Source organism: Haliotis cracherodii, unplaced genomic scaffold, assembly GCF_022045235.1.
Source record: "Haliotis cracherodii isolate W230 unplaced genomic scaffold, xgHalCrac1.p SCAF_42, whole genome shotgun sequence".
NCBI lineage: Eukaryota > Metazoa > Mollusca > Gastropoda > Lepetellida > Haliotidae > Haliotis > Haliotis cracherodii.
In genome coordinates, this window is record NW_027266300.1 from 1,226,377 (window position 1) to 1,239,853 (window position 13,477).

A 13,477-nucleotide genomic window follows, 5' to 3' on the forward strand; every position below is an offset into this window, starting at 1 on the left:
CACGCTATCCATTTATTACAATTTTGGGGAAAAGCGTGGTGTAAAAGTGATTTACACACATGATCTAGACATTCTTAAGGCAAACTGCAAACATATATTTGATATTCAGGGCTGGGATTTGGTATCATCATCAGTTTGTTTTCCTCGGCCACAGCCACACAACCAGATATCTATCAAATGGTCTGTCACTGCAATATATATATATATATATATATATATGTTGTCATAGTAATTGACATGGACAACGTCCGACATTGGTTGTTTAATCGTCCATTTTTATGCAAAGAAACACGTCGTCGGAACGATTTGATAAAAACGTTTTAACCATGTAAGAAAAAGACGTCGTGACAACGTTCTGCATTGGTTATATTTTGGTTTACACACAACGTTGTAGCAACAAATTTGGGAGTCTACAGATAAACGTTGTGTCAACGTAACCTCACAATGTTGTAACAACGTAGAATTGTTTGCTGGGATCCTATTGAGCCTTCTAAAAGTACTTCCTGCTAGGTGACCTCATTTGCATATTACGTTTATCGTATTGGTTTATCACATAAATGTTTATCTGTAATGTCCCCATGGTGTAATCAATAGCCTGTGTGTGGGTAGGAGTAGCACCGACTCACATCATGCGTCCTTCTCCAAATATTTATCAGGTTTACAGATGACATTACCTAAACGTTTCTTTGGGAAGCATAAAATGGGGATAGGGTATCTGCTCAGCTGGTTAGGTCCGCGGAACACTCATTCCAACACTAGTGTCGTCTCTGTACGATATGACCTCGACCACCACATGACTGTCACATGACCAAGGAGTCTGTCGTGAACCTGACATGATTTATTTTGACTTGTTCCCGTGCTTATCAGCAAACCTGTCCCAGCCGGCATTACGTCACTACGTCACACTGTCGCAGGTGGAGAGACGGGTGTCGGGACACAGGGTAAGTTGGAGTGTTACACTAGCATTCATCTGGAACACACCATAGTTCCTCCCACAGAAATAATCTCCCACTGTGAAACTGGTGAGTTTAGTCACATCGAGAGCTGTGAATCTACTCTAAAGCAGGTGGAAATGGAGTTACGTTCTGTTGAGATTGTAAGAATACTTTACTCGTCAACCAGTGTCGATTACCCGTCGAAACAAATGTGAAAAAGGCGTGAGAATTCTATGAATAGATCACTGAGAATCAGTGATGACACCAGGTGTTTGCGAAAAGGGTAAGCATGTCCTGTCCTTTGGGAAGCAACCGCCAGTCACACAATATGTATGAAAAGATATTTATTGCCCTACTCGGCACAGCAATACTTGTACAGGGACTAGTCATAAATTATAGGGTGGGTTGGTCGGTGAGAGTGAGTCATGAAAGTAGGCCACAGTGAAAGACTGGTGTGGCCAGATATTATCACAAATATTTAGATTTGTATGGGGTATGGAAATATTGCACAGTTCTATTTTTTTCTAATTTCTTTTATAAATTTGACCATTATTTAATGTAATTTTTTCAGTTATTATTAAAACAAAATGCAAAAGCATAAAATATGGAATGTTTATATCACAAATATAGGTTTAAATACTATAACCGGTACATGTGTGGACTTGAACCACTCTTTTGTGGCAACGAGTTATAAAGGAGTTTTTTTCAGATTATCTCCCTTCATTTAAACAGAAAGTAGCGCAATTACTTAGAAAACTGTTTGCTCTCGTGCATCACAGATGCTGATATTGAAGACTTTGTTTTTGTGATTATGGGTGATATGAATGCTAGAACAGGCAACTTAAAGGATTATATTTTACAGGATGGCAACAAATACATTCCTTCACTGGAAGATTTGAATTATAAAACTGACAGTTTTAGCATATCTAGAAAGTGGACAGATGATCCTGTAAACTCCCATGGTTGTGATTTAATAGATTTATGCTGTTCTCTTGATATACATATGATGAATGGGAGAACAAAATCAGATCCCCGCGGGGATTTTTCATGCTTTGCTGGTGGGGGTGCCAGCATGGTTGATTATTGCTTTTGTTCATCTGAATTATTTAGTACTAATTATGATTTCAGTGTAGCCACAAGATGTGAGTCAGATCATTTTCCCATTGTGTTTAAGTTTGCTGTTACAGATACAGAGAATGTTATCAGTAACATGAATGCTGATAATGCAGAATCTATTTGTAGATACCGATGGTGTGCTGGTAAGGCTGAAGCGTTTTCTGAGTTACTTCAGGACTCGCTATCATCATATAGCTTTGAAGATTTCATGGGTGAATTTTCTAGCAGTGTTAATTGTGCAGTTACAAAATTGATATCATTGATAATTACTTGTGCTTCTGTCAGTGATATGAAGGTAATTACAAGCTCAAACATATGTACATTTTCAGGAGCAAGATGGCATGATAGCGAATGTAAAGAGTTGAAACATGAGAAATATCGTATTCTTAATATGTTTAGAATAACTGGTGATCTGAACTAGTTACAACAGTTTAGACAGTTAAGAAATGCGTATCGAAATATGTGTAGACAAAAGAAATTGATTTTTGAAGAGCGATTACTTGAGGATTTAATGTTTCATACTTGTAGTCCTAAGATCTTCTGGAACCAAGTGAAGGGACTTGTATCAAAAAACAGTAATGCAACTCAGTTTATAGCTCCATCAGAATGGGTCTCCTACTTTAAAAATATTTTGAATATAACTGATTATGATGTTGATCATGATAATCTTCCTTCCGCTGAGAGTTTTGTTTATGAACACGAGGAATCTAACTGTTTTGTCTGCAATGATGAAGAATTAAATCATATTTTGAATTGTGAAATCACTGAACCAGAAATTGTACATGCTATTAATCATTTGAAAGATGGTAAGGCGGCTGGTCCCGATGGAGTTCTACCAGAAATGATAAAGTGTTACAAGGGTAATCTTCTTCCTTATCTAGTTATATTATATAACGCTATTTTGCATAGTGGTAATTTTCCTGAGGATTGGGCTCGAGGTTTACTTACTTCCCTTCATAAGAAAGGCAGCAAATTTGATGTTAACAATTATAGGGGTATTACACTTAGTGATGTATTGGGTAAAATATTTACTTTTATTCTTAATAAATGGCTTACTATGTTTTGTGACATTTACGATAAGATACCAGAGTCTCAGGCAGGTTTTAGGGCTGGATACAGCACCATTGATAATATATTTGTGTTGCAAAGTCTAATACAGAAATACTTATCTAAAGCTAATGGCAGATTTTACTGTTTATTTGTTGATTTTAGAAAAGCCTTTGATTGTGTAAATAGAAAATTGTTGTGGTATGTCATGTTAAATAAGGGTATACATGGAAAGTTATTTTATGTCATTAAAGATATATATTTAAAAGTGAAATCGGCTGTAAAGTTGTCAAATAGCACAGCAACTTGCTACTTTGAAATGCTAGGTGGTGTACGCCAAGGCTGCACCCTTAGCCCTATATTGTTCTCTTTGCTTATTGTTGAATTAGAATCAATGTTGCACTCCTCCGGCGAGAGGGGAATATTTGTGAGTAAAGAATCTCTAGACATTTTGTTGTTATTATATGCCGATGATTTGTGCATAATTGATGATACTGTAGTTGGTCTCCAACGAAAACTTAATATCCTTAAATCTTTCTGTACTAAATGGGGTTTAGAAGTTAACCATAGTAAGACTGAAATTTTAGTTTTCAGAAATGGTGGAAAACTGAGTACTGAGAAATGGAGGTTTGGAGATGTTAATGTTAATGTATCTACCTATTATAATTATCTAGGTTTGTTATTTTCAAATCGGCTGTGTTGGACGACTGGTATCAACTCTCTTGTTCAGAAGGCAAATAAGGCTCTGTTCGTCGTTAAGAAATTACAGCATTGTTTGAAGAACATACCCGTACATATACTTTTTAAAATATTTGACATTCAAATTAAGCCTGTATTATTATACACTTCAGAAATATGGGGCTATTCAAAAATTGCAGCAATTGAAAAATTTCAGATTAAATTCTGTAAATTTACTATTGGAAATGGAAGTCATGTTACAAATGTTGCTGCCCTTGGCGAATGTGGTAGATATGGCTTATTTATTGATTATCACAAGAGATGTATTAAATATTGGTTGAAATTGTTATCTTTACCCAGTTATAGTTACCCTAAGCAATGTTATTTAATGCTGAAATCTTTAGATGAAGTTAATCGCACTACATGGGTAACTTGTGTCAAAAGACTATTATTCAGTTATGGATTTGGCCACGTGTGGATTTCGCGGGAAGTTGGTAATGAGACCCTCTTTATTAATGCATTTATTCAAAGGTTAAAAGACTGTAACCAACAGGACTGGTATTGTAAAGTTTGTGAAATACGTAAATTATCAATGTATAAGGAATATAAGTCATTGCTAACAGTTGAAAAGTATCTCTGTGAAATCACAAGCCGTCATTATAGACGTATGTTTTGTTTGTTAAGAATTGGCGAGTTGCCATTGATGGTAAATTTAGGTAGAAGATGCGGTATAGAGTACTGTAATAGGCAGTGCAGATATTGTAATTTACAGGAAATTAAAGATGAGTTTCATTTTATGCTTGTCTGCCCATGTTACAGATATATAAGAAATAAGTATTTACCTATTTATTACTCTTCCAATCCTACCTTATTTAAATATAATACTCTATTATCTTGTAACCGCACTAGTATTGTAACTAATTGTGTTAAGTATATACTGGAAGCACTTGCAATCCGAAATACTGTCACTTAATACCCTCTGTCATCTGCCTCATACTGTATTTTTCAATGAGTATTTGTATGTGGGCCTATGGCCTTTATACTGAAATAAAGAATTATGAAAGTAGCGCAACTTATAATTCTGGGTCTTTGTCCCTTGTGAAAATATTTAAGAGTATTTAGCAAATGTGTAACATTAATTTTACGAGGGACAGATAATCCGCCATTCCTCGTCACGGGTAATTTATTGTTTGTATTACCCATCATCAAGTTTTAAGTAGATAAGTTTAATAGTCAGGCTCGGTCGAAAACGATCGAGACCATCGGTGTCGCCCACGTTCCCGAGATCGTTTGAAGTTTTTATAGTGATTAAATATATGAGTATTTATTATTACATACACGTCATGTATGTAAAAACTATGTATATTGTACGTATAAGATCAATTAAATGTTTCATCGTAATATTTAACAGTTATAGTTAGCTCTAGTGATCGGCTCCAATAGTCCCGCGATCTACTGGCGCTTACGTCATCAAAAGTTGGGTAGTTCATTTTCATGCTCTAAATCCACTAAAGTAAATATAGTTATTCCCAAATACTTCCGTAAACACCTCCCTGAAATTTCATGTATTATTATTTATGACTTTTTCCCGACAATAGAACAAATGCACATTTGATAAGACAGAAGTAAAGCAATTGCTTTGTAGCTAGCTTTGGGAACGAGTCCATGATTGTGTGAATCTTGGAACAAGTAGTTAACATTCCGCACCCAAACAGTTCATAGTAACCATATATTCACATGAGTATACAGTCTATTACTGAATCACTAGGATGGTCACTGGATCACTGGAATTGTCACTGTCACCAAAAGCAGCGGTAAACAGGTCCTCACTGGGGCTCCAATGTCATAGCCAGGAATGTGTGTAGTTTGACGCAAAACATGACACAGGCTAGGGTGTGGGGTTGTTTATTGTTCACCCTTGATGACAAACTGACACCCCAGTGAATCCTTTGGGTGTATCTGGGTGGTTACAACAATTGAACCTTCAACTTACTTACCCTGTCTCTTTCCCGGTCCAGTGCAGAGTGAAGTGTTTATGAAAAGTGTGGGGGTGAAAACAAAAAATAGGAGGCACAATAAAAGAAACAGTGTCTTTGAATGGTCAGCACAAGGAAACACATAACTGGTCCTGTCAGGCAGAACTTTATAAATACCCGCTATTAGTACCAATAATATTAAATAATTGATTGCAAGTCCTATATAGATAACACAACAAATGTAATTCTTCAATATGCTTTGGCAGCAAATATCAATATTTCTGGTCACAAGGTGGGTTGGGTTAAATGAAACAAACTTTGTAAAAAGTAAACACAAATAAATGTAATAAATCCACAGTAAATAAACTTCAGTCAAAATGTAAAAATATGTTAACGCATTCATTAAGGGATTCCCATTTATCTAACAGCAGGTTAAGAACATGCAGGTTGGTCAAGTCATCTATGAATATTGAGAATGATCTTACATATTGTAAAAACAAAGCTCATAGGTCACATTTCTCGTTCAAGTAATCACAAACTAAACGTTGAAACTGGTAGATATACAACCCCAACCCCATTGGAACAACGTCTCTATGAAACATGTGATGTCTCATAAGATGAGCAACATTGTGCACCGTCTTTTATAAAATACAACCAAAAAAGAGAATCACAAATAATCCCCAATCATGATAAAGAATTTGGTACACTCTGTTAAAAGGAATGGTTCTAAATAATTTTACCAACAGTTATCCAGAAACAACTTCCAATATCTGTTATCATATCAACAATTATAAACAAATTCCTTGTATGTACAACATTACTATAGTTTTGCTCAATTCTCATATTGTTTCCATATAATTATTATACACTTGTTTTAAAATAAAATTGTTATAAAGTACCTCCTTTGTATGCTGAATGTACCTGTGTGTTTAAATTGTCACTTATTGTGCATATATTTTGTAGTTTGTAATAGGTTAATATTGCCACATTTTCTTAATGGAATGTTCCGCAATACATATCTCATCTAAAACATCTTTGTTGTATGATAGTTTCTTACCGTTGTGTACGGGGGCACGGTTGGCGAAATTGCCTAAGTCTCCTGGGCACGCCAGAAACCTATGACGGTGTTTTTGAATCCCGCTTCGTTTGGTTAACTGGGTTGTGATTACTTCCGGCTTAGATTTGAGGTATGTTTAGAAGAATGTTACTATGTTCAACCCAAACATCGTGCATATATCATGTAACCGTATTATTTTTTAGGAAAATAATTGCTAAACTACAGGCCAGCAGCTAAGAACATATACGAGTGTATAATCTAGCACCATACATGTGATTATGAAGACAACTAAATACAAATTTCTTATATGAAACCCGTTGTTGTAACATGTGTTGTTTATTGAACAAAGTCATACTTTATAGAAGCCTGGTATTTAATCGTGTGGAACAACTAATTGCAATAGCAACTGAAGCTTGAGTGCTCATTACAGGCTTGACCTAAATTCCTCCCTGGAACCTTTCTTGATGGCTGCCTGAATAACATAAGATATATTGCAAAGGTAGAGCTGTTCGGGTAAGGGAGATAATCAATCACTCTCATTGATACAGCTTGAATAAAATACGATGTACAGCATTGCAAGGTCAGTGCGTGATAAAGCTCTATACTACTCCTATAGCTAAAAGAGATAATCGCTCAATGTGCAATAGTTTATTCCTACAAAATTTACCGAAATGAGATACATATTTCCCCCTAAACATTTTAAGCTCTTTTAAAAACAAAATGAACAAATTGCATGGGTTATCTGCATTACGAAACGTAACTAAGTCTCAGAATGTGAAAAGCGATTGGTTAAAACATGTGTAGATTAAGTCACTATCATTTTATTTTTAAAAACAACAAATTTTTCAGAGGAACAAGATGGCGTTCTCCTTCAGTCAAAATTAACCTTATCCTTATACTTCCCCGCCTGAAGCCGGGGAAGAATAAACAATCATACAAACCTTGTGACCAGTGTTTCAATAGCCAGATAAAAATATTTTCTGATGCATATTTATAGTTTAAAAAGCCAATATCACATATTGTACTTCCAATTTTCAAATAATTTACTGTCATATTTTCGGTATCTCATTTCGGTAAATTTTGTAAGAATAAACTATTTGCACATTGAGCGATTATGTCTTTTAGCTATAGGTGATTCGCCATGGGATGTAGCGTGGTGTGCTTCCAAAATGTCTGTCTCACATTTTTGCTTATTATCAAACCAATCGCTTAAAACTTACACTATCGGGCCCAAACTAGCCACTGTTCTATTCTTTCTGTGTCTCCCACTTGATCATAAAGTTTCTCCAACTTTCCAAATCTTTAAGCGCCGATCCGGGGGCACGGGTGGCCAAGTTAATTAAAGGCACCACGATACGCTGATCGAATCCTGGTATGATTCTAGGTTTGTCAGCAGCATGTCCATGTTCGTGGGTTTCACCAAAGTGGTGAACGTCTTGGACATGCATCACTTCGGGCTTTCCTCCCACATTAAGCTGACACGCCCAGATGTAATTGGAATAATATGCACTCCAGCTTGATAACAGTGTAAGAATCTACATCGAAACGTTGCTAAATTCAATAAACAAAACTAATTATGTATAAAGTTGTATGTTTTCTTTTTTCATCCAAAAATTGTAGTATATTAACTGAAAGACCGTTCAAAGGGGCGTTAAATCCAACTCACTGACTCATTTAAAGAGCACGGACAGAACAGAGGAATCCGCTCTGGCCACTTGTTCAGTGTTAAATATTCAGATGCATTTGTCACTACTGATTAGTCACTACTGTCAATAATAACTATATTGTTATTACTATCAGATTTTCCAAATCTGCACATCACACAATAAAAATGTATTCACATTCAATCACCAGTCCCTAAAATACATGAATGATATTAAACAGATATTCCTTTGTTTCAGATGGCAGCCGCCAGAAAGCTGGAGAGTCTGAATGTGAACTTCTTGACCTGTTCCATATGTATGGAGGGATACAAGGACCCTTGTACTCTGATCTGTGGCCACACCTTCTGTAAGGGCTGCCTGGGGGAATTCCTGAAGACCAGACAAGACGCCATCAGAGCCAAGTCCATCCCGTGTCCCTACTGTCGTCAGATGACCGGTGTTCCCAGGCCTGACAGACCAGCGGAGGAGTGGGTGAAACAGATCAAGCCCAGTTTCCTCATACAGGGACTTCTGGACACTCTAGCCTGTGGGAGAAATATCGATCATGGTAGGTAAATGTGATCTTGAACAAACCGAAAGATCACAATAATTCTTCCCAAGATCCCTGGCCTCATCTCACCAAAAGACGGTATTAGTTGCCACTCTGCCAGGTGCTCGACATAAAAGGGATAAAAGAGGGTAGACCTTAAAGACAGTAAACTGTGTGTGCGTGGAGTATCTATGTTAAACTCAAATCTCAGTGAGCTGCTACCATAAAACCCTCTTTTATCCGGACTGGTAAAGCAGCGACACACACAAGCCTGCACGCACGTCACTACATAAGTGCAATAATCTTCAAAGCGATGTTAAACCTCTGTTTTGAGGGGCGGTCGGGTACCCTTGTGGTTAAAGCGTTCGCTCGTCACGCCGAAGACCCAGGTTCGATTCCCGACATGGGTACAATGTGTGAAGCCAATATCTGGTGTCCCCCGCCGTGATATTGCTTGAATATTGCTAAAAGCGGCGTAAAACCATACTCACTCACTCACTCACTCACTCTATTTGAAGTACACACGTCGCCGATTCAGTTTTCACTGAAACCAAGAAACCAAAATAGAATATCTTAAAGGAGATGGACTGTGACGCTGTCATACAGCAGATTCTCTATCCTGAATGACCGAGGTGATACCAAACCAAGTTCAGTCTATGTACATTCATGCGTCATCAAAAGTAATCAAGACGAAACTGAAGGGTCACCTATCTCTAGAATAAACCTTGGTCATTTCAGTTTCGAAAAGCTACAATGATCAAAATTAACATTTATGCTTGATTCACCCTATGCACATTTATATCTTCCTACAAACGTTTTCTCGGTATTGTGTTAAACATTGCACGTTTAATGATGTGACAGGATTATCCATGACTTGTTCAGATACAGAAAACCGCTGCCGTCCGTGCCAGGACCTTGGAGAAAGTCAATCGGCCAACTCCTACTGTCAAGACTGTGATGTGCCGCTCTGTGAGAGATGTGTGAAGATGCATGCATCTCTTCCTGGTACGTCAAACCACGTAATTGCTGACCTTGGTGGATCAGTGAAGGTCACTAGAAGACAGAGGTGCACGGAACACAACGAAGTCATGGATTTCTGCTGCAGAGACTGTAATAAAGCAATATGCCACAAGTGTTGTGTCATATACCACAGGAAATGCGACTCTGTGGTCACTATTCAGTCCATGATGTCTGAGATGAGAAGAGTTCTTAAACACAATAAGGGTTTGATTACACAGAGCTTTGACGACACAGGCAGATCACTTCAACAACACAAATCACAGATTGATGAGATCAGCCACAACAAAGACAAAATAAAGTCACAGATCCGACAGGCCTCACAGAAAGCCATGGACGTGATTAAACAGAAGGAGAAACAGCTGCTGAAGGAGCTGAATCAGGTGACAGAGAAGCAGTCTAGACAACTGAGGGGGCGGATAGAGTCAGGGGAAATAGACATGCAGATGTATCAACAATACCTAGAGTATCTCACCCAGGTGTTTAAGTCTGGGAGTGAGTCTGACATGTTTGACATTTACCAGATGTGTCAGTCTGGGGCAATCAAGGAGGCAACAGACAGGGATGTCACTTTCACAGGGAGTGTTCGTGATTCACAACTTATATTTGTGAGTGAAATAGATGAGAGGAAATTATACAAGGATGTACAACTTGGAAGAATTCAACAGAACGTTTGTGACGTCATGGATACGCGACTTGGTAAAATACAGTGTGGCACATTTGACGTCATGTGCAGGCCAATGTTACACAAGACAGTCGGCATTAGGGTCGATGGCGACAGGAAGCAGCCGGATCCATGTGACGTCACAGTCCTGGTTGTGGATGGTGAGGAGACACTGCTGGTCACTGACTGCAACAATACATGTCTGAAATCCTTCTACACAAAGAATGACATATCACGACACAGTAAACTGGATCTTGCAAGTAACCCAAGCTCTGTGACGAGGCTGGGGGACAACCAGGTGGCTGCATCATTCTGGTCACACGGTGAGATTGTAATAGTACGGGTGACCCCTGAACTTGTATTACAGTCATGTGTCACAACAAAGAAGAAGTACAAATGCCTAATAGCCATGAGTCCTTCAACATTAGCAGCAGGTTGTAGGGATCCTCCCTGTGTTGATATCCTGGATGTATCGGGGAGAGTGATGAGGTCAGTCGGTAGATTCAACTTTGGGAAGAACCTGATATGTAACCCCAGCTGCCTCTGTGCTACAGACAGGGGCAACATCCTGGTGTCAGATGCTGGCTCACAGTCTGTCTACTGTATCACACCAGAGGGAGACGCTGTGTTCACCTACACCCCTACAGGAGGGAGCAGGCTGGTAGGACCACAAAGTATCACAACTACCAGCACAGGACACATCCTGGTGGCGGGCTACTGGGCACACAAGGTGGTGCTACTGACACCAGCAGGGGAGTTTGTCAGAGACCTGCTGACGTCACAGGACGGACTACAGTATCCATACGGCTTGATGTTCTGTGACTGTAAACTGTATGTGGTGGAACATTATGAAGATGCTGTGAAGGAATTCAACTGCAGTATTCCCCAATGATACTCGGATCACGTTGCGGGGAATTTTTATGATGAAAATTCAGAAATATGCCCAGAATGAACAGTTTGTTTTGTGTAAAATACCACAAACGCCAACCACATTTGAACATAGATTACAGTGAATGAGTGAATATGACAAAAGGCTGCTTTTAGCAGTATTCGAGCAATACCCTTAACACAATGGGGGCACACTGACCAACCGAACCTGGGAAATCGGCAGGACGAGCGAACGTTTGTTTCCGCATACGCATGACAAGCACATAATGAATTATTAGACTAGTTGTAGTGGCTATTTTCGGTTAAATGTGGGGGCAAGACAAAAATTAAGCAGGTCGTAGACGTTTACAACTTTTGAGAAACCCACGAGCCTGAAAACGGTGCTGACAATCCTAGAAAAATAATCAGGGCCAGTCTGGGATTCAAACCCCCAACTGTAGGGGCCCATCACGTCTAAGGGACGCAATTACATCATCAAATCTCGGCGCCACAGGGTACCCCATATGTTCTGTGAGGCAAAGGAATTTAACCCTGAATATTGTACCAACTCAAATAGCAACAAGTTCACTTACATTATCCAGCAAGACCGTTTACTCACGTTTCTATCAGTAACTCTCGCTGATAAGACTTTTACCTCTGCTTGAATCACCCACCTAAGTAATCTATAAACATGTAGTATGTATGCAATGACTGTAGAAAATGTATGTATTTTACTATGCAGCTATATTTCAAGGTTAGGTGGGTTTTAATATAATCTATATGTTTTAAGAAGTGTCTCGTAAGCTTTACAAGACTGGATATTGTACAGTTTTATTGTTTGAATTTAATGTTATAGTTTTATTATGTATAATATGTGACACTATAATAAAATATATCTTATCTTATCTTATGTGACATTTACTAATGCCTCCACACGTCAGGTATTTGTCAGAGCTGATCGGATAACCAATATCATAAATGTAAAAGTCATATTTCATGTATATAGAATAAACTTGTCAGTGATATACGCAATTTAATATCCTAATGGTGAGTTTGTTTGTTGTATTAAGCCGCACTCAGAAACATCCAAGCCATATAACAGCTGTCTTTAAAAACTCGAGTCTGGAGTCAGTGAGCCTGACCACCCGATTCCGTAGGTTGCCTCTTTCGAAAGGCACGCTGAATATCAATTGTAACAGGAATCTTCATAGGGTTGATGAGCCCTTGATGAAGTCAAGTTCCACTTTAAACTTTGTACAATGTTTCTTCCATTGCTGTGTGTTTAGCCGCAGATATCTTCTCTTCCATGAGCGCGCTTCGTAATTGAAATTCCACCTGAGTAAGTAAAGAAACATGAATTGTCTCCCTTTGACCACGAAGCAGTTGGTGCCAAATGTTCTTTGAAGCAACACATTTCATATATGTTTCCAGGATATATAAAAAGAAAAAGAAAGGATCTTGATTATATATGTGTGTGTTACCATCTTTCAACGAAACGTATTTGAACTGTCCACAAGTACCATTCACGACTTCGTTTGACAACAAAAGAAAGGCACTCTAAATGCAGAATTATGTTATACATTAGTTCACGGGCTACCTGATATTGATCCTGTAAATCCGTTGCTTCAATGCTTAATGACATTCACTCGTGATAGTTTTGACAAAACAAAAGGCAACTATACTTGTCGTAGGAGGCGACTAACGGGATCTGGTGGTCAGGCTCACTGACTTGGTTGATGCATGTCATCGTATCCCAGTTGCGTGGATCGATGCTCATGATGTCCATCCCAGGATTGTCTGTTCTAGACCCGATTATGTACAGAATGCCGTCATACAGCTGGAATATTGCTGAGTTGAGCGTTAAGCAACAAACAAAACTCTAGTTTGTGGTGAGGGAGGGGGTCAGTCATGCTCTGTTATAATGGTG

At 38.4% G+C, this 13,477-nt stretch overlaps 1 protein-coding gene across 1 annotated transcript; it reads left to right on the forward strand.

The window, feature by feature from the left end:
* The first annotated feature begins 880 nt into the window (after window positions 1–880).
* Window positions 881–12,413, forward strand: LOC139441680 (E3 ubiquitin-protein ligase TRIM56-like). Its single transcript, XM_071222483.1, has 3 exons — window positions 881–941; window positions 8,711–9,020; window positions 9,885–12,413. The coding sequence occupies exons 2-3, from the start codon at window positions 8,711–8,713 to the stop codon at window positions 11,573–11,575; spliced, it is 2,001 nt and encodes a 666-aa protein (XP_071078584.1). The 5' UTR covers window positions 881–941; the 3' UTR covers window positions 11,576–12,413.
* Window positions 12,414–13,477: the final 1,064 nt, after the last annotated feature.

Excerpts from the sequence above, each read along its gene's own strand:
- LOC139441680 (XM_071222483.1), top strand. The coding sequence starts at position 8,711 with ATGGCAGCCGCCAGAAAGCTGGAGAGTCTGAATGTGAACTTCTTGACC. Across the intron at positions 9,021-9,884 it reads TGGGAGAAATATCGATCATG|ATACAGAAAACCGCTGCCGT; the intron begins GTAGGTAAATGT and ends TGACTTGTTCAG.